The sequence below is a fragment of the Salmo salar genome, chromosome 14 (assembly GCF_965601325.2).
Source record: "Salmo salar chromosome 14, fSalSal1, whole genome shotgun sequence".
NCBI lineage: Eukaryota > Metazoa > Chordata > Actinopteri > Salmoniformes > Salmonidae > Salmo > Salmo salar.
The window spans coordinates 54,905,048-54,929,642 of NC_138304.1; the positions used below are offsets into that span (position 1 = coordinate 54,905,048).

The following is a 24,595-nucleotide window of genomic DNA, read 5'->3' on the forward strand; positions in this document are numbered from 1 at the left end:
GTAGTACTAAGGAGGTAGGGGGTACTGTTTGTTATAACATGTAGTACTATAGAGGTAGGGGGTACTGTTTGTTATAGCATGTAGTACTAGGGAGGTAGGGGGTACTGTTTGTTATAGTATGTAGTACTAGGGAGGTAGGGGGTACTGTTTGTTATAACATGTAGTACTAGGGACGTAGGGTTACTGTTTGTTATAGCATGTAGTACTAGGGACGTAGGGTTACTGTTTGTTATAGCATGTAGTACTAGGGAGGTTGGGGTACTGTTTGTTATAGCATGTAGTACTAGGGAGGTAGGGGGTACTGTTTGTTATAACATGTAGTACTCGGGAGGTAGGGGGTACTGTTTGTTATAACATGTAGTACTAGGGAGGTAGGGGGTACTTTTTGTTATAACATGTAGTACTAGGAGGTAGGGGTACTGTTTGTTATAACATGTAGTACTAGGGAGGTAGGGGTACTGTTTGTTATAACATGTAGTACTAGGGAGGTAAGGGTACTGTTAGTTATAACATGTAGTACAAGGGAGGTAGGGGTACTGTTTGTTATAACATGTAGTACTAGGGAGGTAGGGGTACTGTTTGTTATAACATGTAGTACTAGGGAGGTAGGGGGTACTGTTTGTTATAGTATGTAGTACTAGGGAGGTAGGGGGTACTGTTTGTTATAACATGTAGTACTAGGGACGTAGGGTTACTGTTTGTTATAGCATGTAGTACTAGCGAGGTTGGGGTACTGTTTGTTATAGCATGTAGTACTAGGGAGGTAGGGGGCACTGTTTGTTATAACATGTATTACTAGGGAGGTAGGGGGTACTGTTTGTTATAGTATGTAGTACTAGGGAGGTAGGGGGTACTGTTTGTTATAACATGTAGTACTAGGGAGGTAGGGGGTACTGTTTGTAATGGCATGTAGAACTAGCGAGGTAGGGGATACTGTTTGTTATAACATGTAGTACTAGGGAGGTAGGGGTACTGTTTGCTATAACATGTAGTACTAGGGAGATAGGGGTACTGTTTGTTATAACATGTAGTACTAAGGAGGTAGGGGGTACTGTTTGTTATAACATGTAGTACTAAGGAGGTAGGGGGTACTGTTTGTTATAACATGTAGTACTATAGAGGTAGGGGGTACTGTTTGTTATAGCATGTAGTACTAGGGAGGTAGGGGGTACTGTTTGTTATAGTATGTAGTACTAGGGAGGTAGGAGGTACTGTTTGTTATAACATGTAGTACTAGGGACGTAGGGTTACTGTTTGTTATAGCATGTAGTACTAGGGAGGTTGGGGTACTGTTTGTTATAGCATGTAGTACTAGGGAGGTAGGGGGTACTGTTTGTTATAACATGTAGTACTCGGGAGGTAGGGGGTACTGTTTGTTATAACATGTAGTACTAGGGAGGTAGGGGGTACTTTTTGTTATAACATGTAGTACTAGGAGGTAGGGGTACTGTTTGTTATAACATGTAGTACTAGGGAGGTAGGGGTACTGTTTGTTATAACATGTAGTACTAGGGAGGTAGGAGGTACTGTTTGTTATAACATGTAGTACTAGGGAGGTAGGGGGTACTGTTTGTTATAACATGTAGTACTAGGGAGGTAGGGATACTGTTTGTTATAGCATGTAGTACTAGGGAGGTAGGGGGTACTGTTTGTTATAACATGTAGTACTAGGGAGGTAGGGGTACTGTTTGTTATAACATGTAGTACTAGGGAGGTAGGGGGTACTGTTTGTTATAACATGTAGTACTAGGGAGGTAGGGGGTACTGTTTGTTATAGCATGTATTACTAGGGAGGTAGGGGGTACTGTTTGTTATAGTATGTAGTACTAGGGAGGTAGGGGGTACTGTTTGTTATAACATGTAGTACTAGGGAGGTAGGGGGTACTGTTTGTAATAGCATGTAGAACTAGCGAGGTAGGGGATACTGTTTGTTATAACATGTAGTACTAGGGAGGTAGGGTTACTGTTTGCTATAACATGTAGTACTAGGGAGGTAGGGGTACTGTTTGTTATAACATGTAGTACTAGGGAGGTAGGGGTACTGTTTGTTATAACATGTAGTACTAGAGAGGTAGGGGGTACTGTTTGTTATAGTATGTAGTACAAGGGAGGTAGGGGGTACTGTTTGTTATAACATGTAGTACTAGGGAGGTAGGGGTAGTGTTTGTTATAACATGTAGTACTATGGAGGTAGGGGGTACTGTTTGTTATAACATGTAGTACTAAGGAGGTAGGGGGTACTGTTTGTTATAACATGTAGTACTATAGAGGTAGCGGGTACTGTTTGTTATAGCATGTAGTACTAGGGAGGTAGGGGGTACTGTTTGTTATAGTATGTAGTACTAGGGAGGTAGGGGGTACTGTTTGTTATAACATGTAGTACTAGGGACGTAGGGTTACTGTTTGTTATAGCATGTAGTACTAGCGAGGTTGGGGTACTGTTTGTTATAGCATGTAGTACTAGGGAGGTAGGGGGTACTGTTTGTTATAGTATGTAGTACTAGGGAGGTAGGGGGTACTGTTTGTTATAACATGTAGTACTAGGGAGGTAGGGGGTACTGTTTGTAATGGCATGTAGAACTAGCGAGGTAGGGGATACTGTTTGTTATAACATGTAGTACTAGGGAGGTAGGGGTACTGTTTGCTATAACATGTAGTACTAGGGAGGTAGGGGTACTGTTTGTTATAACATGTAGTACTAGGCAGGTAGGGGTACTGTTTGTTATAACATGTAGTACTAGAGAGGTAGGGGGTACTGTTTGTTATAGTATGTAGTACAAGGGAGGTAGGGGGTACTGTTTGTTATAACATGTAGTACTAGGGAGGTAGGAGGTACTGTTTGTTATAACATGTAGTACTAGGGAGGTAGGGGGTACTGTTTGTTATAACATGTAGTACTAGGGAGGTAGGGATACTGTTTGTTATAGCATGTAGTACTAGGGAGGTAGGGGGTACTGTTTGTTATAACATGTAGTACTAGGGAGGTAGGGGTACTGTTTGTTATAACATGTAGTACTAGGGAGGTAGGGGGTACTGTTTGTTATAACATGTAGTACTAGGGAGGTAGGGGGTACTGTTTGTTATAGCATGTATTACTAGGGAGGTAGGGGGTACTGTTTGTTATAGTATGTAGTACTAGGGAGGTAGGGGGTACTGTTTGTTATAACATGTAGTACTAGGGAGGTAGGGGGTACTGTTTGTAATAGCATGTAGAACTAGCGAGGTAGGGGATACTGTTTGTTATAACATGTAGTACTAGGGAGGTAGGGTTACTGTTTGCTATAACATGTAGTACTAGGGAGGTAGGGGTACTGTTTGTTATAACATGTAGTACTAGGGAGGTAGGGGTACTGTTTGTTATAACATGTAGTACTAGAGAGGTAGGGGGTACTGTTTGTTATAGTATGTAGTACAAGGGAGGTAGGGGGTACTGTTTGTTATAACATGTAGTACTAGGGAGGTAGGGGTAGTGTTTGTTATAACATGTAGTACTATGGAGGTAGGGGGTACTGTTTGTTATAACATGTAGTACTAAGGAGGTAGGGGGTACTGTTTGTTATAACATGTAGTACTATAGAGGTAGGGGGTACTGTTTGTTATAGCATGTAGTACTAGGGAGGTAGGGGGTACTGTTTGTTATAGTATGTAGTACTAGGGAGGTAGGGGGTACTGTTTGTTATAACATGTAGTACTAGGGACGTAGGGTTACTGTTTGTTATAGCATGTAGTACTAGCGAGGTTGGGGTACTGTTTGTTATAGCATGTAGTACTAGGGAGGTAGGGGGTACTGTTTGTTATAGTATGTAGTACTAGGGAGGTAGGGGGTACTGTTTGTTATAACATGTAGTACTAGGGAGGTAGGGGGTACTGTTTGTAATGGCATGTAGAACTAGCGAGGTAGGGGATACTGTTTGTTATAACATGTAGTACTAGGGAGGTAGGGGTACTGTTTGTTATAACATGTAGTACTAGGCAGGTAGGGGTACTGTTTGTTATAACATGTAGTACTAGAGAGGTAGGGGGTACTGTTTGTTATAGTATGTAGTACAAGGGAGGTAGGGGGTACTGTTTGTTATAACATGTAGTACTAGGGAGGTAGGGGTACTGTTTGTTATAACATGTAGTACTAAGGAGGTAGGGGGTACTGTTTGTTATAACATGTAGTACTAAGGAGGTAGGGGGTACTGTTTGTTATAACATGTAGTACTAGGGAGGTAGGGGGTACTGTTTGTAATGGCATGTAGAACTAGCGAGGTAGGGGATACTGTTTGTTATAACATGTAGTACTAGGGAGGTAGGGGTACTGTTTGTTATAACATGTAGTACTAGGCAGGTAGGGGTACTGTTTGTTATAACATGTAGTACTAGAGAGGTAGGGGGTACTGTTTGTTATAGTATGTAGTACAAGGGAGGTAGGGGGTACTGTTTGTTATAACATGTAGTACTAGGGAGGTAGGGGTACTGTTTGTTATAACATGTAGTACTAAGGAGGTAGGGGGTACTGTTTGTTATAACATGTAGTACTAAGGAGGTAGGGGGTACTGTTTGTTATAACATGTAGTACTATAGAGGTAGGGGTACTGTTTGTTATAGCATGTAGTACTAGGGAGGTAGGGGGTACTGTTTGTTGTAGTATGTAGTACTAGGGAGGTAGGGGGTACTGTTTGTTATAACATGTAGTACTAGGGACGTAGGGTTACTGTTTGTTATAGCATGTAGTACTAGGGAGGTTGGGGTACTGTTTGTTATAGCATGTAGTACTAGGGAGGTAGGGGGTACTGTTTGTTATAACATGTAGTACTCGGGAGGTAGGGGGTACTGTTTGTTATAACATGTAGTACTAGGGAGGTAGGGGGTACTTTTTGTTATAACATGTAGTACTAGGAGGTAGGGGTACTGTTTGTTATAACATGTAGTACTAGGGAGGTAGGGGTACTGTTTGTTATAACATGTAGTACTAGGGAGGTAAGGGTACTGTTAGTTATAACATGTAGTACAAGGGAGGTAGGGGTACTGTTTGTTATAACATGTAGTACTAGGGAGGTAGGGGTACTGTTTGCTATAACATGTAGTACTAGGAGGTAGGGGGTACTGTTTGTATTAACATGTAGTGCTATGGAGGTAGGGGTACTGTTTGTTAAAGCATGTAGTACTAGGGAGGTAGGAGGTACTGTTTGTATAACATGTAGTACTCGGGAGGTAGGGGTACTGTTTGTTATAACATGTATTACTAGGGAGGTAGGGGTACTGTTTGTTATAACATGTAGTACTAGGAGGTAGGGGGTACTGTTTGTAATAGCATGTAGTACTAGGGAGGTAGGGGTACTTTTTGTTATAGCATGTAGTACTAGGGAGTTAGGGGGTACTGTTTGTTATAACATGTAGTACTCGGGAGGTAGGGGTACTGTTTGTTATAACATGTAGTACTAGGGAGGTAGGGGTACTGTTTGTTATAGCATGTAGTACTAGGGAGGTAGGGGGTACTGTTTGTTATAGCATGTAGTACTAGGGAGGTAGGGGTACTGTCTGTTATAACATGTAGTACTAGGGAGGTAGGGGGTACTGTTTGTTATAGCATGTAGTACTAGGGAGGTAGGGTGTACTGTTTGTCATAGCATGTAGTACTAGGGAGGTAGGGGTACTGTTTGTTATAACATGTAGTACTAAGGAGGTAGGGGGTACTGATTGTTATAACATGTAGTACTAAGGAGGTAGGGGGTACTGTTTGTTATACCATGTAGTACTAGGGAGGTAGAGGTACTGTTTGTTATAACATGTAGTACTAGGGAGGTAGGCGGTACTGTTTATTATAACATGTAGTACTAGGGAGGTAGGGGGTACTGTTTGTTATAGCATGGAGTACTCGGGAGGTAGGGGGTACTGTTTGTTATAGTATGTAGTACTAGGGAGGTAGGGGGTACTGTTTGTTATAACATGTATTTCTAGGGAGGTAGGGGGTACTGTTTGTTATAACATGTAGTACTAGGGAGGTAGGGGGTACTGTTTGTTATAACATGTAGTACTAGGGAGGTAGGGGGTACTGCTTGTTATAACATGTAGTACTAGGGAGGTAGGGGGTACTGTTTGCTATAACATGTAGTACTAGGGAGGTAGGGGTACTGTTTGTTATAACATGTAGTACTAGGGAGGTAGGGGTACTGTTTGTAATAGCATGTAGTACTTGGGAGGTAGGGGGTACTGTTTGTTATAGCATGTAGTACTAGGGAGGTAGGAGGTACTGTTTGTTATAACATGTAGTACTAGGGAGGTAGGGGGTACTGTTTGTTATAACATGTAGTACTAGAGAGGTAGGGGTACTGTTTGTTATAGCATGTAGTACTAGGGCGGTAGGGGGTACTGTTTGTATAACATGTAGTACTAGGGAGGTAGGGGTACTGTTTGTTATAACATGTAGTACTAGGGAGGTAGGGGTACTGTTTGTTATTACATGTAGTACTAGGGAGGTAAGGGGTACTGTTTGTTATAACATGTAGTACTAGGGAGGTAGGGGGTACTATTTGTAATAGCATGTAGTACTAGGGAGGTAGGGGATACTGTTATAACATGTAGTACTAGGGAGGTAGGGGTACTGTTTATTATAACATGTATTACTAGGGAGGTAGGGGTACTGTTTGTCATAACATGTAGTACTAGGAGATAGTGGGTACTGTTTGTAATAGCATGTAGTACTAGGGAGGTAGGGGTACTGTTTGTTATAGCATGTAGTACTAAGGAGGTAGGGGGTACTGTTTGTTATAACATGTAGTACTCGGGAGGTAGGGGTACTGTTTGTTATAACATGTAGTACTAGGGAGGTAGGGGTACTGTTTGTTATAACATGTAGTACTAGGGAGGTAGGGGGTACTCTTTGTTATTACATGTAGTACTAGGGAGGTAGGGGTACTGTTTGTTATTGCATGTAGTACTAGGGAGGTAGGGGGTACTGTTTGTATAACATGTAGTACTAGGGAGGTAGGGGTACTGTTTGTTAGACAAATCAAACTCCTCTCCTCACGACACCAGACAAATCAAACTCCTCTCTCCACGACACCAGACAAATCAAACTCCTCTCCTCACGACACCAGACAAATCAAACTCCTCACGACACCAGACAAATCAAACTCCTCTCCTCACGACACCAGACAAATCAAACTCCTCTCCTCACGACACCAGACAAATCAAACTCCTCACGACACCAGACAAATCAAACTCCTCTCCTCACGACACCAGACAAATTAAACTCCTCTCCTCACGACACCAGACAAATCAAACTCCTCTCCATACGACACCAGACAAATCAAACTCCTCTCCACACGACACCAGACAAATCAAACTCCTCTCCACACGACACCAGACAAATCAAACTCCTCTCCATACGACACCAGACAAATCAAACTCCTCTCCATACGACACCAGACAAATCAAACTCCTCTCCTCACGACACCAGACAAATCAAACTCCTCTCCACACGACACCAGACAAATCAAACTCCTCTCCACACGACACCAGACAAATCAAACTCCTCTCCTCACGACACCAGACAAATTAAACTCCTCTCCTCATGACACCAGACAAATCAAACTCAGGACTGTGAGAAAAGAGAAGACATCCCCTGGGAGCTCGCTATATCTACCTTTTCTCTCTCTGTCAATCCCTCTTCTACCCTTCTAGGTCTCTCTCTTCTCTCTCTCCTTGCCCCTCCCCTCTCCATCTAAGAGAGTCTCAGAGGACCCTTCTCCCCTGATTGCTCCGTTTGGCCAGAGGCCAGCTCCAGGAAGCATCTTGGTGGTTCCAAACTTATTCCATTTAAGAATGATGGAGGCTAATGTGTACTTGGGGACCTTCAAAGCTGCAGAAAAGGGTTTGGTACCCTTCCCCATATCTGTGCCTCGACACAATCCTGTCTCAGGGCTCTACGGACAATTCCTTCGACTTCATGGCTTAGTTTTTGCTCTGACATGCACTGTCAACTGTGGGACCTTATGTAGACAGGTGTGTGCCTTTCCAGATCATCTCCAATCGATTTAATTAACCAGAGGTGGACTCCAAGTTGTAGAAACATCTCAAGGATGATCAATGGAAACAAGATGCACCTGAGCTCAATTTTGAGTCTCATAGAAAATCTGAATACTTATGTAAATCTTTTAAAAAAATATATATATATTAATACATTTGCAAAAATGTAAAAAAAATACAGTTTTTCGCTTTGACATTATGGGGTATTGTGTGTAGATTGATGAGAATAACAAGTTGATTTAATCCATTTTAGAATAAGGCTGTAACGTAACAAAATGTGGAAAAGGGGAAGGGGTCTGAATACTTTTCGAATGCACTGTATACTGGGGTCATATGCACTAACCTCTGTACTGTAGCACATTTTCTGTCAGATGCCAAGCAGTTGCCATATAATCAGTCTGGCCCTGTAGCCTTGTGAATGTTAACCTGTTTAAAACCTCTTACATCTAGATGTGCCGCAAGCGGAACGCCTCGCCAATATCCAATAATAGAGCGTGGCGCGAATTACAAACTCCTCAAAAATCCCAAAACTTCCATTTTTCAAACATATGACTATTTTACTCCATTTTAAAGACAAGACTCTCCTTTATCTAACCACATTGTCCGATTTCAAAAAGGCTTTACAACGAAAGCAAAACATTAGATTATGTCAGGAGAGTACCCAGCCAGAAATAATCACACACCCATTTTTCAAGCTAGCATATATGTCACAAAAACCAAAACCACAGCTAAATGCAGCACTAACCTTTGATGATCTTCATCAGATGACACTCCTAGGACATTATGTTATACAATACATGCATGTTTTGTTCAATCAAGTTCATATTTATATCAAAAACCAGCTTTTTACATTAGCATGTGACGTTCAGAACTAGCATACCCACCAAAAACTTCCGGTGAATTTACTAAATTACTCACGATAAACGTTCACAAAAAACATAACAATTATTTTAAGAATTATAGATACAGAACTCGATAATATTCCGACCGGGAGACCTTGTTTTCGTTCAAACACTGAAAATAGAAAATGGAGTCTTCAAATGCACGCGCACACCCGTGTCATTGTTCTCAGAACGACCACTTTCCAAAAGCCCTACTGTTTTTTGCGCAGGGACTGCAGAGTCATCATTCCCCGTTCTGGCGCCTTCTGAGAGCCTATGGGAGCCTTAGAAAATGTCACGTTACAGCAGAGATCCTCTGTTTTCGATAAAGAGGCTATAAAAGGCCAAGAAATGGTCAGAGAGGGCACTTCCTGTATGGAATCTTCTCAGGTTTTGGCCTGCCATATGAGTTCTGTTATACTCACAGACACCATTCAAACAGTTTTAGAAGCTTTAGGGTGTTTTCTATCCAAATCAAACAATTATATGCATATTCTAGTTTCTGGGCAGGAGTAATAACCAGATTAAATCGGGTACGTTTTTTATCCGGACGTGAAAATACTGCCCCCTATCCTAAACAGGTTAAAGGACTTACTCAAATTGGTTACGGAGAGCGTGATCACACAGTCGTCAGCTGGTGCTGTCTTGTCCAGTGTTGCTAGCCTCGAAACGAGCATAAAAAGGTATTTAACTTGTCTGGTAGGCGTGCGGCACTGGACAACATGCGGCGGAGTTTCCCTTTGTAAGAGAGGGCTGCCTCGCTTCTAGTCCTTAGGAAACTTTGCAGTATTTTTTTATTGTATTATTTCTTACATTGTTAGCCCAGAAAACCTTAAGTGTTATTACATACACCCGGGAAGAACTATTGGATATCAGAGAGACATGATGATTAACGTCTCATGGTGTGATTGTAACAACATGCAGGAACTCAAGTCCTTTTGTTCATCTGACCTAGAATTCCTCACAATCAAATGCCGACCGTATTATCTCCCAAGAGAATTCTTGTCGGTTATTGTCACAGCCGTGTATATCCCCCCTCAAGCCGATACCACGACGGCCCTCAAGGAACTTCACTGGACTTTAAGCAAACTGGAAACCATACATACTGAGGCTGAATTTATTGTAGCTGGAGATTTTAACAAAGAAAATTTGAGAACAAGGATACGTAAATTCTATCAGCTAATTGACTGTAGCACTCGTGCCTGGCAAAACACTGGATCACTGCTACTCTAACTTCCGCCATGCATACAAGGCCCTCCCCTGCCCTCCCTTCGGCAAATCTGACCACGACTCCATTTTGCTCCTCCCTTCCTATAGGCAGAAACTCAAACAGGATGCATCCGTGCTAAGGACTATTCAACGCTGGTCTGACCAATCGGAATCCACGCTTCAAGATTGTTTTGATCACGCGGACTTGGACATGTCCCAGGAAGTAAGTGTATTGGGGATGTTGTACCCACTGTGACTATCAAAACCTACCCTAACCAGAAACCGTGCATAGATGGCGGCATTCGCGCAAAACTGAAAGCGCGAACCACCGCATTTAACCATGGAAAGGTGACAGGGAATATGGACGAATACAAACAGTGTAGTTATTCCCTCTGTAAGGCAATAAAACAAGCGAAATGTCAGTATAGAGACAAAGTGGAGTCGGAATTTAACGACTCAGACATGAGGACGTCTGTGACAGGTTCTACAGACAATCACTGACTACAAAAGGAAAACCACCTTCTTCGCCCGCTTTGAGGATAATACAGTGCCACCGACGACGCCCGCTCTCACACACCGTTATCACCCATGTCATTCTGCGTCACTAGGGTTGACTGTGGGCTCTCGTTCTCCGTGGCCGACGTGAGTAAGACATTTACACGTGTTAACCCTCGCAAGGCTGCCGGCCCAGACGGCGTCCCTAGCCGCGTCCTCAGAGCATGCGCAGACCAGCTGGCTGGTGTGTTTTTGGACATATTCAATCAATCCCTATCCCAGTCTGCTGTCCCCACATGCTATGTCTCCTATATGTCAATACGTTTATGTCTGGGAGAGCAAGCACAGGAGAATAAATTGGACATTTCATTGAGTGATGCACCGCTGCTCACATCACCAGAAGGATGAATCAATACCGCTCCATCCTGTGTGTGTGTGTGCGTGTGTGCATGCGTGTGTATATGTGTACGGGTGTGCGTGTGTCTATGTATGTATGTATGTATGTATGTATGTATGTATGTATGTATGTATGTATGTATGTATGTATGTATGTATGTACGTATGTATGTGTGTGTGTATATATGTGTGTGTGTGTGTGTGTGTGTGTGTGTGTGTGTGTGTATGTTTGTGTGTATATGTGTGTATATGTGTGTGCGTGTGTGTGTGTATGTGTGTATGTGTGTGCGTGTGTGTATGTATGTGTGTGTGTATATGTGTATATGTGTGTTTGTTTGTGTGTGTGTATGTGTGTGTAAATGTATGTGTGTGTATATGTGTGTGTGAGTGTGTGTGTGTGTATGTGTGTATGTGTGTGTATATGTATGTGTCTGTGTGCTTGTGTGTGTGTGTGTGTGTATATATGTGTGTTGATGTGTGTGTGTGTGTGTGTGTGTAGATGTGTCTGTGTGTGTTGATGTGTGTGTGTGTGTGTGTGTGTGTGTGTGTGTGTGTGTGTGTGTGTGTGTGTGTGTGTGTGTGTGTCTGTGTGTGTGCGTGTGTATGTATGTACATGTGTGTTGATGTGTGTGTGTGTGTGTGTGTGTGTGTGTGTATTAATGTGTGTATGTGTGTGTGTATATGTCTATATATGTATGTGTGTGTATATGTGTGTATATGTATGTGTGTGTGTGTGTGTGTGTGTTGATGTGTGTTGATGTGTCTCTGTGTGTGTGTATATATGTGTGTGTGTGTATATATGTGTGTGTGTGTGTGTGTATGTATGTATGTGTGTGTGTGTGTGTGTGTGTGTTGATGTGTGTCTGTGTGTGTGTGTGTGTGTGTGTGTGTGTGTGTGTGTGTGTGTGTGGATGTGTGTGTGTTTCTGTGTATATGTGTGTGTATATGTATGTATGTATGTATGTATGTGTGTGTGTGTGTGTGTGTGTGTGTGTGTGTGTGTGTGTGTATATATATATGTGTGTTGATGTGTGTGTATATGTGTGTTGATGTGTGTGTGTGTGTGTGTGTGTGTGTGTGTGTGTGTGTGTGTGTGTGTGTGTGTGTGTGTTGATGTGTGTGTGTTGATGTGTGTGTGTGTGTGTGTGTGTGTGTGTGTGTGTGTGTGTGTGTGTGTGTGTGTGTGTGTGTGTGTGTGTGTGTGTGTGTGTGTGTGTGTGTGTGTGTGTTGATGTGTGAATCCTCATTTAATCAGACAGGCTCACTCAGTGCATATTGACATTTCAAACTCAGAGAACATGTTTCCTCTGCCTGGCTTGGCAAGTGTTATTAAATATGGATGACTCATTCAGAATATTTAAGGCAAAGTGTGTCTGGTGTGTATGTGTCTGTCTGTCTGTCTGTCTGTCTGTCTGTCTGTCTGTCTGTCTGTCTGTCTGTCTGTCTGTCTGTCTGTCTGTCTGTCTGTCTGTCTGTCTGTTTTTCTCCCTGTTTTTCTCCCTGTCTGTCTGTGTGCCTGTGTGCCTGCCTGTGTGCCTGTGTGCCTGTCTGCCTGTGTGCCTGCCTGCCTGTCTGTGTGCCTGTGTGTGAACCCTTGTGTTGATTGTGGACTCTCTTGTACGGTCTGTCTGTCTGTCTGCGTGCCTGTCTGCCTGTGTGCATGTCTGCCTGTCTGTCGGCCTGTCTGCCTGTGTGCCTGTGTGTGAACCCTTGTGTTGATTGTGGACTCTCTTGTACGGTCTGTCTGTCTGTCTGCCTGTCTGCTTAAGCAGTCACTCTGCGATGTGTTGTGGGTAAGGACAGCCCTTAGCCACGGTATATTGGTCATATACCACACCCCTTCGTGCCTTATTGCTTAAATATAGACCACACCCCCAGTCCCAGCCATAGGATATTCCCTAATATAGACCACACCCCCAGTCCCAGCCATAGGATATTCCCTAATATAGACCACACCCCCAGTCCCAGCCATAGGATATTCCCTAACATAGACCACACTCCCTCGTGCCTTATTGCTTAAATATAGACCACACCTCCAGTCCCAGCCATAGGATATTCCCTAATATAGACCACACCTCCAGTCCCAGTCATAAGCACGGGTAGCTGGCTTAGGGCTCACCCTTGGCCCAGCCAAACTACCCGTGTGCCCCCCCAATTTTTTTTATTGGGGATGCCTCTCGTGCTTTATCGGCGCGTACAAGGCCTCGTACCTCCGCCTCTCCGCCTTGGCTGCCTCGATTTCCTCCCGTGGGCGACGGTATTCCCCAGCCTGGTGCCAAGGTCCAGCCCCGTCCAGAATTTCCTCCCAGGTCCATTTCTCCCGCCAGTCCATCTCGAAATCCCTTTGCTCCTTACTCTGCTGCTTGGTCCATTTGTGGTGGGAGATTCTGTAACGGTTGTCGTCTGGAATGGAGGACCAAAACGCAGCAGGAATGTGGATGCTCATCTTGATATTTATTTGAACCAAGAAAACACCAAAATAACAAAAAAAAGAACGAACGATCAACAAAACAGTCTTGTCAGGCTCACAGGCAAAACAAGAAACAATCTCCCACAAACACTAAACCAAACACATACCCATATATAGGACTCTCAATCAGAGGCAACGAGAAAGCACCTGCCTCCAATTGAGAGTCCAACCTCCCATTAACCTACACATAGAAATACACCAACCCAGAAAGAACATAGAAGTACAAAACATAGAACATAAACCAAAACCCGGAAATAATAAATCAAACGCTCAACTAAATAAACCACCACCCCGAACCACATAAAACAAATACCCTCTGCCACGTCCTGACCAAACTACAATAACAAATAACCCTTATACTGGTCAGGACGTGACAGCCATAGGATATTCCCTAATATAGACCACACCTCCAGTCCCAGCCATAGGATATTCCCTAATATAGACCACACCCCCCAGTCCCAGCCATAGGATATTCCCTAATATAGACCACACCTCCAGTCCCAGCCATAGGATATTCCCTAATATAGACCACACCCCCAGTCCCACTGTGCTGTTGAAGTATAGACACCTGAGTTGCCTAACCCGTTCACAGGATTGGTTAACTCTTGGGGTTCCTAACCCATTCACAGGATTGGTTAACTCTTGGGGTTCCTAACCCGTTCACAGGATTGGTTAACTCTTGGGGTTCCTAACCCGTTCACAGGATTGGTTAACTCTTGGGGTTCCTAACCCGTTCACAGGATTGGTTAACTCTTGGGGTTCCTAACCCGTTCACAGGATTGGTTAACTCTTGGGGTTCCTAGGGTCTCCACCGAGCTAGGTAAATATGCTTTTAGTTTTAAAGCACCGTATTGCTGACAGGTGTATGCAATCTCCATAGGCAAACATTGGCAGTAGAATGGCCTTACTGAAGAGCTCGCTGACCTTCAACGTGGCATTGTCATAGGATGCCACCTTTCCAACAAGTCAGTTTTGTCAAATTTCTGCCCTGCTAGAGCTGCCCCCGGGTCAACTGTAAGTGCTGTTATTGTGAAGTGGAAACATCTAGGAGCAACAACGGATCATCTGCAAAGTGGTAGGCCACACAAACTCACAGAACGGGACCGCCAAGTGCTGAAGCGCGTAGCTCGTAAAAATCGTCTGTCCTGCGCCGCAGTGCTGAGACGTCACTACAGCCTGGGGTTCAATCCCAGGCTGTGTCACATCCGGCCGTGACCGGGAGTCCTATAGGGCGGCGCACAATTGGCCCAGCATCATCCGGGTTAGGGGAGGGTTTGAAATCAAGAAAGTAAGTAAGGACAGAGCCCTCCACATGACCTCTCAACTACAACCCCTCCCAGCATGCACTGAGAGAGAGACAGAGAGAGAGAGAGACAGAGAGAGAGAGAGAGAGAGAGAGAGAGAGAGAGAGAGAGAGAGAGAGAGAGAGAGAGAGAGAGAGGAGAGAGAGAGAGAGAGAGAGAGAGAGAGAGAGAGAGAGAGAGAGAGCCAGCCTGCCAGCCATACAAAATTACGGAAAGTGGTGTTGAGGGAAAAACATACGACATTATAAAATCCATGTACACAAAGAACTCAGTTGGTAGAGCATGGTGTTTGCAACACCAGGGTTGAGCATGGTGTTTGCAACACCAGGGTTGTGGGTTCGATTCCCACGGGGGGCCAGCACAGATAAAAAAATGTATGAAATGTATGAAATTGTATGATATGTATGCATTCACTACTGTAAGTCGCTCTGGATAAGAGCGTCTGCTAAATGACGTAAATGTAAATGTAAGTGTGCAGTTAAAATTGGCAAAAAACACACACATTTCTTTCCACAGAGCCGTGGGGTGAGACAGGGATGCAGCTTAAGCCCCACTCTCTTCAACATATATATCAACAAATTGGTGAGGCCACTAGAACAGTCTGCAGCACCCGGCCTCACCCTACTAGAATCTGAAGTCAAATGTCTACTGTTTGCTGATGATCTGGTGCTTCTGTCCCCAACCAAGGAGGGCCTACAGCGGCACCTAGATCTTCTGCACAGATTCTGTCAGACCTGGGCCCTGACAGTAAATCTCAGTAACACAAAAACCATGGTGTTACAAAAAAGGTCCAGTTGCCAGGACCACAAATACAAATTACATCTAGACACCGTTGCCCTAAAGCACACAAAAGCACCCAGTTGCCCACTGCACTGAGGCTAGGAAACACTGTCACCACCAATAAATCAACAATAATTGAGAATTTAAATAAGCATTTTTCTACAGCTGGCCATGCTTTCCACCTGGCCACCCCTACCCCGGTCAACAGCCCTGCACCCCCCACAGCAACTCGCCCAAGCCTCCCCATTTCTACTTCACCCAAATACAGATAGCTGATGTTCTGAAAGAGCTGCAAAATCTGGACCCCTACAAATCAGCAGGGCTAGACAATCTGGACCCTCTCTTTCTAAAATGATCAGTCAAAATTGTTGCAACCCCTATTACTAGCCTGTTCAACCTCTCTTTCGTATCTCCTGAGATCCCCAAAGATTGGAAAGCTGCCACAGTCATGCCCCTCTTTAAAGATGGAGACACTCTAGACCCAAACTGCTACAGACCTATATCTATTCTACCCTGCCTTTCTAAGGTCTTCGAAAGCCAAGTTAACAAACAGATCACCGACCATTTCGAATCACACCGTACCTTCTCCACTATGCAATCTGGTTTCCGAGCTGGTCATGGGTGCACCTCAACCATGCTCAAGGTCCTGAAAGATATCATAACCGCCATCGATAAGAGACATTACTGTGATGCCGTATTCATTGACCTGGCCAAGGCTTTCGACTCTGTCAATCACCACATTCTTATCGGAAGACTCAACAGCCTTGGTTTCTCAAATGACTGCCTCACCTGGTTCACCAACTACTTCTCAGACAGAGTTCAGTGTGTCAAATCGGAGGGCCTGTTGTCCAGACTTCTGGCAGTCTCTATGGGGGTGCCACAGGGTTCAATTCTCGGGCTGACTCTTTTCTCTGTATACATCAATGATGTCACTCTTGCTGCTGGTGATTCTCTGATTCACCTCTACGCAGACGACACCATTCTGTATACCTCTGGCCCTTCTTTGGACACTGTGTTAACTATCCTCCAGATAAGCTTCAATGCCATACAACTCTTCTTCCGTGGCCTCCAACTGCTCTTAAATGCAAGTAAAACTAAATGCATGCTCTTCAACCGATCGCTGCCCGCACCTGCCCAACAAAGCATCCTTCACTCATGCTGCCAAACATACCTGCATAAAACTGACTATCCTGCCGATCCTTGACTTCGGCGATGTCATTTACAAAATAGCCTCCAACCCTCTACTCAGCAAATTGGATGCCGTCTATCACAGTGCCATCCGTTTTGTCACCAAAGCCCCATGTACTACCCACCACTGCGACCTGTACACTCTCGTTGGCTGGCCCTCGCTTCATACTCGTCGCCAGACCCACTGGCTCCAGGTCATCTACAAGACCCTGCTAGGTAAAGCCCCGCCTTATCTCAGCTCACGGGTCACCATAGCAACACCCACCCGTAGCACGCGCTCCAGCAGGTATATTTCACTGGTCACCCCCAAAGCCAATTCCTTCTTTGGCCATCTTTCCTTCCAGTTCTCTGCTGTCAATGACTGGAACGAACTGCAAAATTCTCTGAAGCTGGAGACTCATATCTCCCTCACCAGATTTAAGCACCAGCTGTCAGAGCAGCTCACAGATCACTGCACCTGTACATAGCCCACCTGTAAACAGCCCATCTATCTACCTCATCTTATGATTTTTGCTCCTTTGCACCCCAGTATCTCTACTTGCACATTTATCTTCTGCACATCTACCACTCCAGTGTTTAATTGGTATATTGTAATTATTTTGCCATTATGGTCATTTTATTGCCTTTACCTCCCTTATCTTACCACATTTGCACACACTGTATATAGACTTTCTCTATTGTATTGTTGGCTGTATGTTTGTTTATTCCATGTGTAACTCTGTGTTGTTGTTTTTGTCACACTGCTTTGCTTTATCTTGGCCAGGTCGCATTTGTAAATGAGAACTTGTTCTCAACTGGCCTACCTGGTTAAATAAAGGTGAAATAATAAAAAATAAAATAAATAAACTATACATACCTCGGCCTAAAAATCAGCGCCACAGGTTACTTCCATAAAGCTGTGAACGATCTGAGAGACAAGGCAAGAAGGGCCTTCTACGCCATCAAAAGGAACATCAAATCACCACCTTCCGTAGACACCTGAAACCCCACCTCTTTAAGGAATACCTGGGATAGGATATAGTAATCCTTCTAACCCCCCCCCCCCCCCCTAAAATAAAGATATAGATGTATTATTGTAAAGTGGTTGTTCCACTGGATATCATAAGGTGAATGCACCAATTTGTAAGTCGCTCTGGATAAGAGCGTCTGTTAAATGACGTAAATTTAAATGTAATACCAATTAGGATCTGGCGAAAATTACTTCAATCAGTTATAGAACCCATTGCCCTTTATGGTTGTGAGGTCTGGGGTCCGCTCACCAACCAACAATTCACAAAATGGGACAAACACCAAATTGAGACTCTGTATGCAGAATTCTGCATAAATATTCTCAGTGTACAACGAAAAACACAAAATAATGCATGCAGAGCAGAATTAGGCCGATACCCGCTAATTATCAAAATCCAGAACAGAGACGTTAAATTCTACAACCACCTAAAAGGAAGTGATTCTCAAACCTTCCCTAGCAAAGCCATCACCTATACAGAGATTAACCTGGAGAAGAGTCCACTAAGCAAGCTGGTCCTGGGCCTCTGTTCACAAACACCCCAGGACAGCAACACAATTAGATCCAACCAAATCATGAGAAAACAAAAAGATAATTACTTGACACATTAGAAAGAATTAACAAAAAAAACTGAACAAACTAGAATGCTATTTGGCCCTAAACAGAGAGTACACAGTGGCAGAATACCTGACCACTGTGACTGACCCAAACTTAAGAAATGCTTTGATTATGTACAGACTCAGTGAGCATAGCCTTGCTATTGAGAAAGGACGCCGTAGGCAGACCTGGCTCTCAAGACGAGACAGGCTATGTGCACACTGCCCACAAAATGAGGTGGAAACTGAGCTGCACATCCTAACCTCCTGCCAAATGTATGACCATATTAGAGACACATATTTCCCTCAGATTACACAGATACACAAAGAATTCCAAAACAAATCACATATCTACTGGGTGAAATACCACAGTGTGCCATCACAGCAGCAAGATTTGTGACCTGTTGCCACAAGAAAAGGGCAACCAGTGAAGAACAAACACCATTGTAAATACAACCCATATTTATGTTGATTTATTTTCCCTTTTGTACTTTTAACTATTTGCACATCGTTACAACACTGTATATAGACATCAAATCAAATCAAAGTTTATTTGTCACGTGCTCCGAATACAGCAGGTGTAGACCTTACAGTGAAATGCTTACTTACAGGCTCTAACCAATAGTGTGGAAAAAAAGGTGTGTGTGTGTGTGTGTGTGTGTGTGTGTGTGTGTGTGTGTGTGTGTGTGTGTGTGTGTGTGTGTGTGTGTGTGTGTGTGTGTGTGTGTGTGTGTGTGTGTGTGTGTGTGTGTGTGTGTGCAGGTAGGTAAGTAAAGAAATAAAACAACAGTAAAAATACATTTGAAAATAAGAGTAGAGAGGCTATATACAGACACCAGTTAGTCAGGCTGATTGAGGTAGTATGTACATATGGTGAAAGTGACTATCCATATTTGATGAACAGAGAGTAGCAGTAGCGTAAAAATGACATTTGAAATGTCTCTATTCCTTTGGAACGTTTGAGAGTGTAATGTTTACTGTTCATTTTTTATTGTTTATTTCACTTTTGTTTATTATCTAGTTCACTTGCTTTGACAATGTTAACATATGTTTCCCATGTCAATAAAGCCCTTTGAATTGAATTGAGAGAGAGAGAGAGAGAGAGAGAGAGAGAGAGAGAGGAGAGAGAGAGAGAGAGGAGAGAGAGAAAAGAGAGAGGAGAGAGAGAGAGAAGAGAGAGAGAGAGAGAGGAGAGAGAGAGAGAGAGAGAGAGAAGAGAGGAGAGAGAGAGGAGAGAGAGAGAGAGAGAGAGAGAGAGAGAGAGAGGGAGAGAGAGAGATGATTTCTTTAACAGAAAAGATTCTAAGACAATTAAGAGGGGAAATTAAATCCTGCTGTCTTGCCACCTGTACATCCTCACAATAGATAGAGAACAGGAGAGGGAGGAAGAGCAGAAGAGAAAGCGAGAACACGGGAAGACAAAGAGATATCAACTTAGAGAAAATGAAAAGGCCACCTGTGCCTACCTTGTGGTCGATGATACCGCTGTATCCCTGTAGGATTGTAGGGTGAGGAAGGGCCGTTCTGGTGGTCTGCTGCTGCTGCTGCTCAGCCTGCCATCTTCTTCTCGCTACATCACTCCCGTCTCTGGACCTCCCAGCCACGTCGGTGGTACCATGGAAACCAGCGTGGTAGATAAAGAACAGGCTGCCACACAGAGTTATGACGAGAAGTAAAACTGACCCATGGCACTGGAGGAACAAAACACACAGAGAGAGAGGAGAGAGAGGAGAGAATGGAGAGAGAGAGGAGAGAGAGAGAGAGGAGAGAATGGAGGGAGAGAGAGAGAGAGAGGAGAGAATGGAGAGAGAAGAGAGGAGAGAGAGAGAGAAGAGAGGAGAGAGGAGAGAGAGAGAGGGGAGAGAGGAGAGAGAGAGAGAGAGAGAGAGAGAGAGGGAGGAGAGAGAGAGAGAGTTGAGAGAGAAAATGAAAGAGAGAGAGAGGACAGAGAGAGTGAGATGTTGACAAATTACCCAGATTACAGTCCACTAACTATTCAGTCCTTGAAACCTCATGCTGAGTGTTGTCCCATATTAACATTAAGAGATTAGGATCACTTTATTGGGTAACCTGAAATTTGACTTCCTCTTTTAACCCAACCCCTCTGAAAAACACACGTACACATCCTGGAGAGGTGCAGAGGGTTGCAACACTGGGGAATCAGGTGTTCTGCCTTGCTCAAGGGCACAACATCAGGAAATGGCATCTATGATACAAGCCACCCTCCAGTTGGCGCATTACAACAAAAAACACGGAGGAAAAAAAACATGGGGAAAAAAAACATGGGGAAAAAAAACATGGGGAAAAAAAATCACGGGGAAAAAAATACATGTGATTTTCGTTAAAACATGTGAACAAATCACGTGAAAATATTCACATAAAAAAAAAATAATATACAAAATTACACATTTATATTTGATTTACCTTTATTTACCTAAATGTTTACATGACACATGTGGTTGTCAGATGTGAAGTGTCACATGTTTCACGTTTTCTTTGTGAACCCCCCCAACATGTTTACTTTCCACCACTTTCAGATACATCTGGTCTCCCATCCAGGGACCGAACCAGCTTCGTTTCAGAGCTTCAGAGCTTCACAGCTAAACCAGCAGTGGGATGGAGAGTGCTGGATGCTATGTTCCTGGAATGTTGCTGGAATGAATGTGCCAAAACTTGCAACTGGAAAAAAGTCAGTGAAAGCAAAGGCCAGGGTAACATAACCAGAGATAACAAAGGCCAACGTAACCAGAGATAGCAAAGGCCAGGGTAACATAACCAGAGATAACAAAGGCCAGGGTAACATAACCAGAGATAACAAAGTCCAGGGTAACATAACCAGAGATAGCAAAGGCCAGGGTAACATAACCAGAGATAACAAAGGCCAGGGTAACATAACCAGAGAGAGCAAAGGCCAGGGTAGCATAACTAGAGATAACAAAGGCCAGGGTAATATAACCAGAGATAACAAAGGCCAGGGTAACATAACCAGAGATAGCAATGGCCAGGGTAACATAACCAGAGATATCAAAGGCCAGGGTAACATAACCAGAGATAGCAAAGGCCAGGGTAACATAACCAGAGATAGCAAAGGCCAGGGTAACATAACCAGAGATAACAAAGGCCAGGGTAACATAACCAGAGATAACAAAGGCCAGGGTAACATAACCAGAGATAGCAAAGGCCAGGGTAACATAACCAGAGATATCAAAGGCCAGGGTAACATAACCAAAGATAGCAAAGGCCAGGGTAACATAACCAGAGATAACAAAGGCCAGGGTAACATAACCAGAGAAAGCAAAGGCCAGGGTAACATAACCAGAGATAGCAAAGGCCAGGGTAACATCACCAGAGATAGGGGAAATTGCAAGAAATAATTATATGTTTTATTTAATCACGTTATTATAAAAAATAACATTTCCCTGAAAACTATTTTTTTGTGCATCCATTTACAATTCATTTGTTCGCGCATTTCGAAAATGATTTCTTTGCAATATTTCGTTTTTTTCTATAAAAACGTTTGGGATGATGTTTTGCTTTCCATAAAATAATTTTTATAGGATTATATATTAACACTATGACTCTATTACAGGTGTTAAAGGGGCATTCCTTAATTGAAACATTAACAAACCGACATCCCCGCCACAGTTTCAGTAAAAACCTGAAGGATGGGGCTGGAGAAATGCAACCACTCTCAAATTCATAGACAGAGCTATGGTTGCAAGGACTGACCATCCACGATATTGAAATGATAGTTTAAAACATGTTTTGAGGATATATATATATATATATATATAGTGGTTGTTTATATTTATATTGTGCAGTTGAACTCCTGAGCTCCTGAGACATTCATACGTTATAATCTTTGAGAATCAATGCAAACTGCAACTGCAGATTGCCCCTTTAACAGCCAGTGACCTTCATACGGCAGAACTATGCTGCAGATTGCCCCTTTAACAGACCTTCATACGTTAGAACTATGCTGCAGATTGCCCCTTTAACAGACCTTCATACGGCAGAACTATGCTGCAGATTGCCCCTTTAACAGATCTTCATACGGTAGAACTATGTTGCAGATTGCCCCTTTAACAGACCTTCATATGGCAGAACTATGCTGCAGATTGCCCCTTTAACAGACCTTCATACGGCAGAACTATGCTGCAGACTGCCCCTTTAACAGACCATACGGCAGAACTATGCTGCAGATTGCCCCTTTAACAGGCAGTGACTTTCATACGGCAGAACTATGCTGCAGATTGCTCCTTTAACAGACCTTCATATGGCAGAACTATGTCACCATTTAAATGTGATCCATTAACCTGCGTCCAATTATTTTGTTGTTGTTGTTGTTGTCTGTCCTCTGTTTCGTGAATGTCCTGCAAAATCATTATTTTAAATGTGGTCACCTTAATTCCACCGGTGGAAACATTGCCACTGCCACATGTTAACACCATCTTTTCACATGTGAGTCAAATAATAACACGTTTTCAATACCACATGTGAATCTGCAACCCCACATGTGAAAGTGAGATTTTCACAGTTGGAGTTTTCTGACATGTGAACCTGCAAATTTTGATTTTCATGTGAATGTTTTTCATGTCCGATTTTGAGTTGAAAACATGTTATCCTCCTCACGTGAAAGGTGGTGTCCAACATGTGAAAACGCAATTTCACATCTGAAAATGAAATTTGTCATGTTTTTTTTTGTTGTTGTAAGGGCCAGCTCACTTCCTGACAGATTTGTTTCCCGTCAGACCCGGGATTCGAACTGCAGTTGCTGGCTCACCTCTCTAACCCTTAGGCTACATGCCGCACAAGTGCACTTCTTTTTACTAGAGCCCAGTCAAAAGTAGTGCACTATGTAGGGAATAGGCTGCAATTTGGGATGTAACCATTGTTGTCCCCACAGGGACTCAAGTAATCTCAAGAAATACTGCTCTGCTGCTAAAGAAAGAAAGAAACCTGGTTCTTTTACACATTGTCAGATTGTTCTTTGTCTACTGATCCCCAGAGACCATAGTTTGTTTTGGGAGTGATATTGTCCACAATAAAAGGTAAATGTGAAGTATATTTTGAAATATCATTGATGGAATAGGTAGGCTACAACCTCAGAACTAGAATGAGATTCTAGAATGTAATCCGATCTAATTCTAGAATAAATTGTGGTTCTATTTCTATAGACTACACTAGAGTAGAACATTCAAGATAAACACTATAGACTACACTATAGACTACACTAGCCTAGAACGTTCAAGATAAACACTATAGACTACACTAGCCTAGAACATTAATATAAACACTATAAACTACACTATAGACTACACTAGCCTAGAACGTTCAAGATAAACACTATAGACTACACTAGCCTAGAACATTAATATAAACACTATAGACTACACTATAGACTACACTAGCCAAGAACATTAATATAAACACTATAGACTACACTATAGACTGCACTATCCTAGCACGTTCAAGATAAACACTATAGACTACACTAGATAAACACTATAGACTACACTATAGACTACACTAGATAAACACTATAGACTACACTATAGACTACACTATAGACTACACTAGATAAATACTATAGACTACACTATAGACTACACTAGATAAACACTATAACTACACTAGATAAACACTATAACTACACTAGATAAACACTATAGACTACACTAGATAAACACTATAGACTACACTTTAGACTACACTAGATAAACACTATAGACTACACTATAGACTACACTATAAACTACACTAGATAAATACTATAGACTACACTAGATACACACTATAGACTACACTATATACTACACTATAGACTACACTAGATAAACACTATAGACTACACTAGATAAACACTATAGACTACACTATAGACTACACTAGATGAACACTATAGACTACACTAGATAAACACTATAGACTACACTATAGACTACACTAGATGAACACTATAGACTACACTATAGACTACACTATAGACTACACTATAGACCACTAGATGAACACTATAGACTACACTATAGACTACACTATAGACTACACTAGATAAATACTATAGACTACACTACAGACTACACTAGATAAACACTATAGACTACACTATAGACTACACTAGATAAACACTATAGACTACACTAGATAAACACTATAGACTACACTATAGACTACACTAGATAAACACTATAGACTACACTATAGACTACACTAGATAAACACTATAGACTACACTATAGACTACACTAGAT

General features: G+C 42.8%; 1 protein-coding gene across 1 annotated transcript in view; it reads right to left on the bottom strand.

Moving 5' to 3' along the window:
* LOC123733122 (alpha-N-acetylgalactosaminide alpha-2,6-sialyltransferase 5) overlaps positions 1-24,595 on the bottom strand; it is a 209,300-nt gene that overhangs the window by 175,594 nt on the left and 9,111 nt on the right. Inside the window, exon 2 of the mRNA XM_082961047.1 lies at positions 19,808-20,032. Coding sequence (XP_082817173.1) covers positions 19,808-20,032 — 225 coding nt within the window. The remainder of the gene's footprint in view (positions 1-19,807; positions 20,033-24,595) is intronic.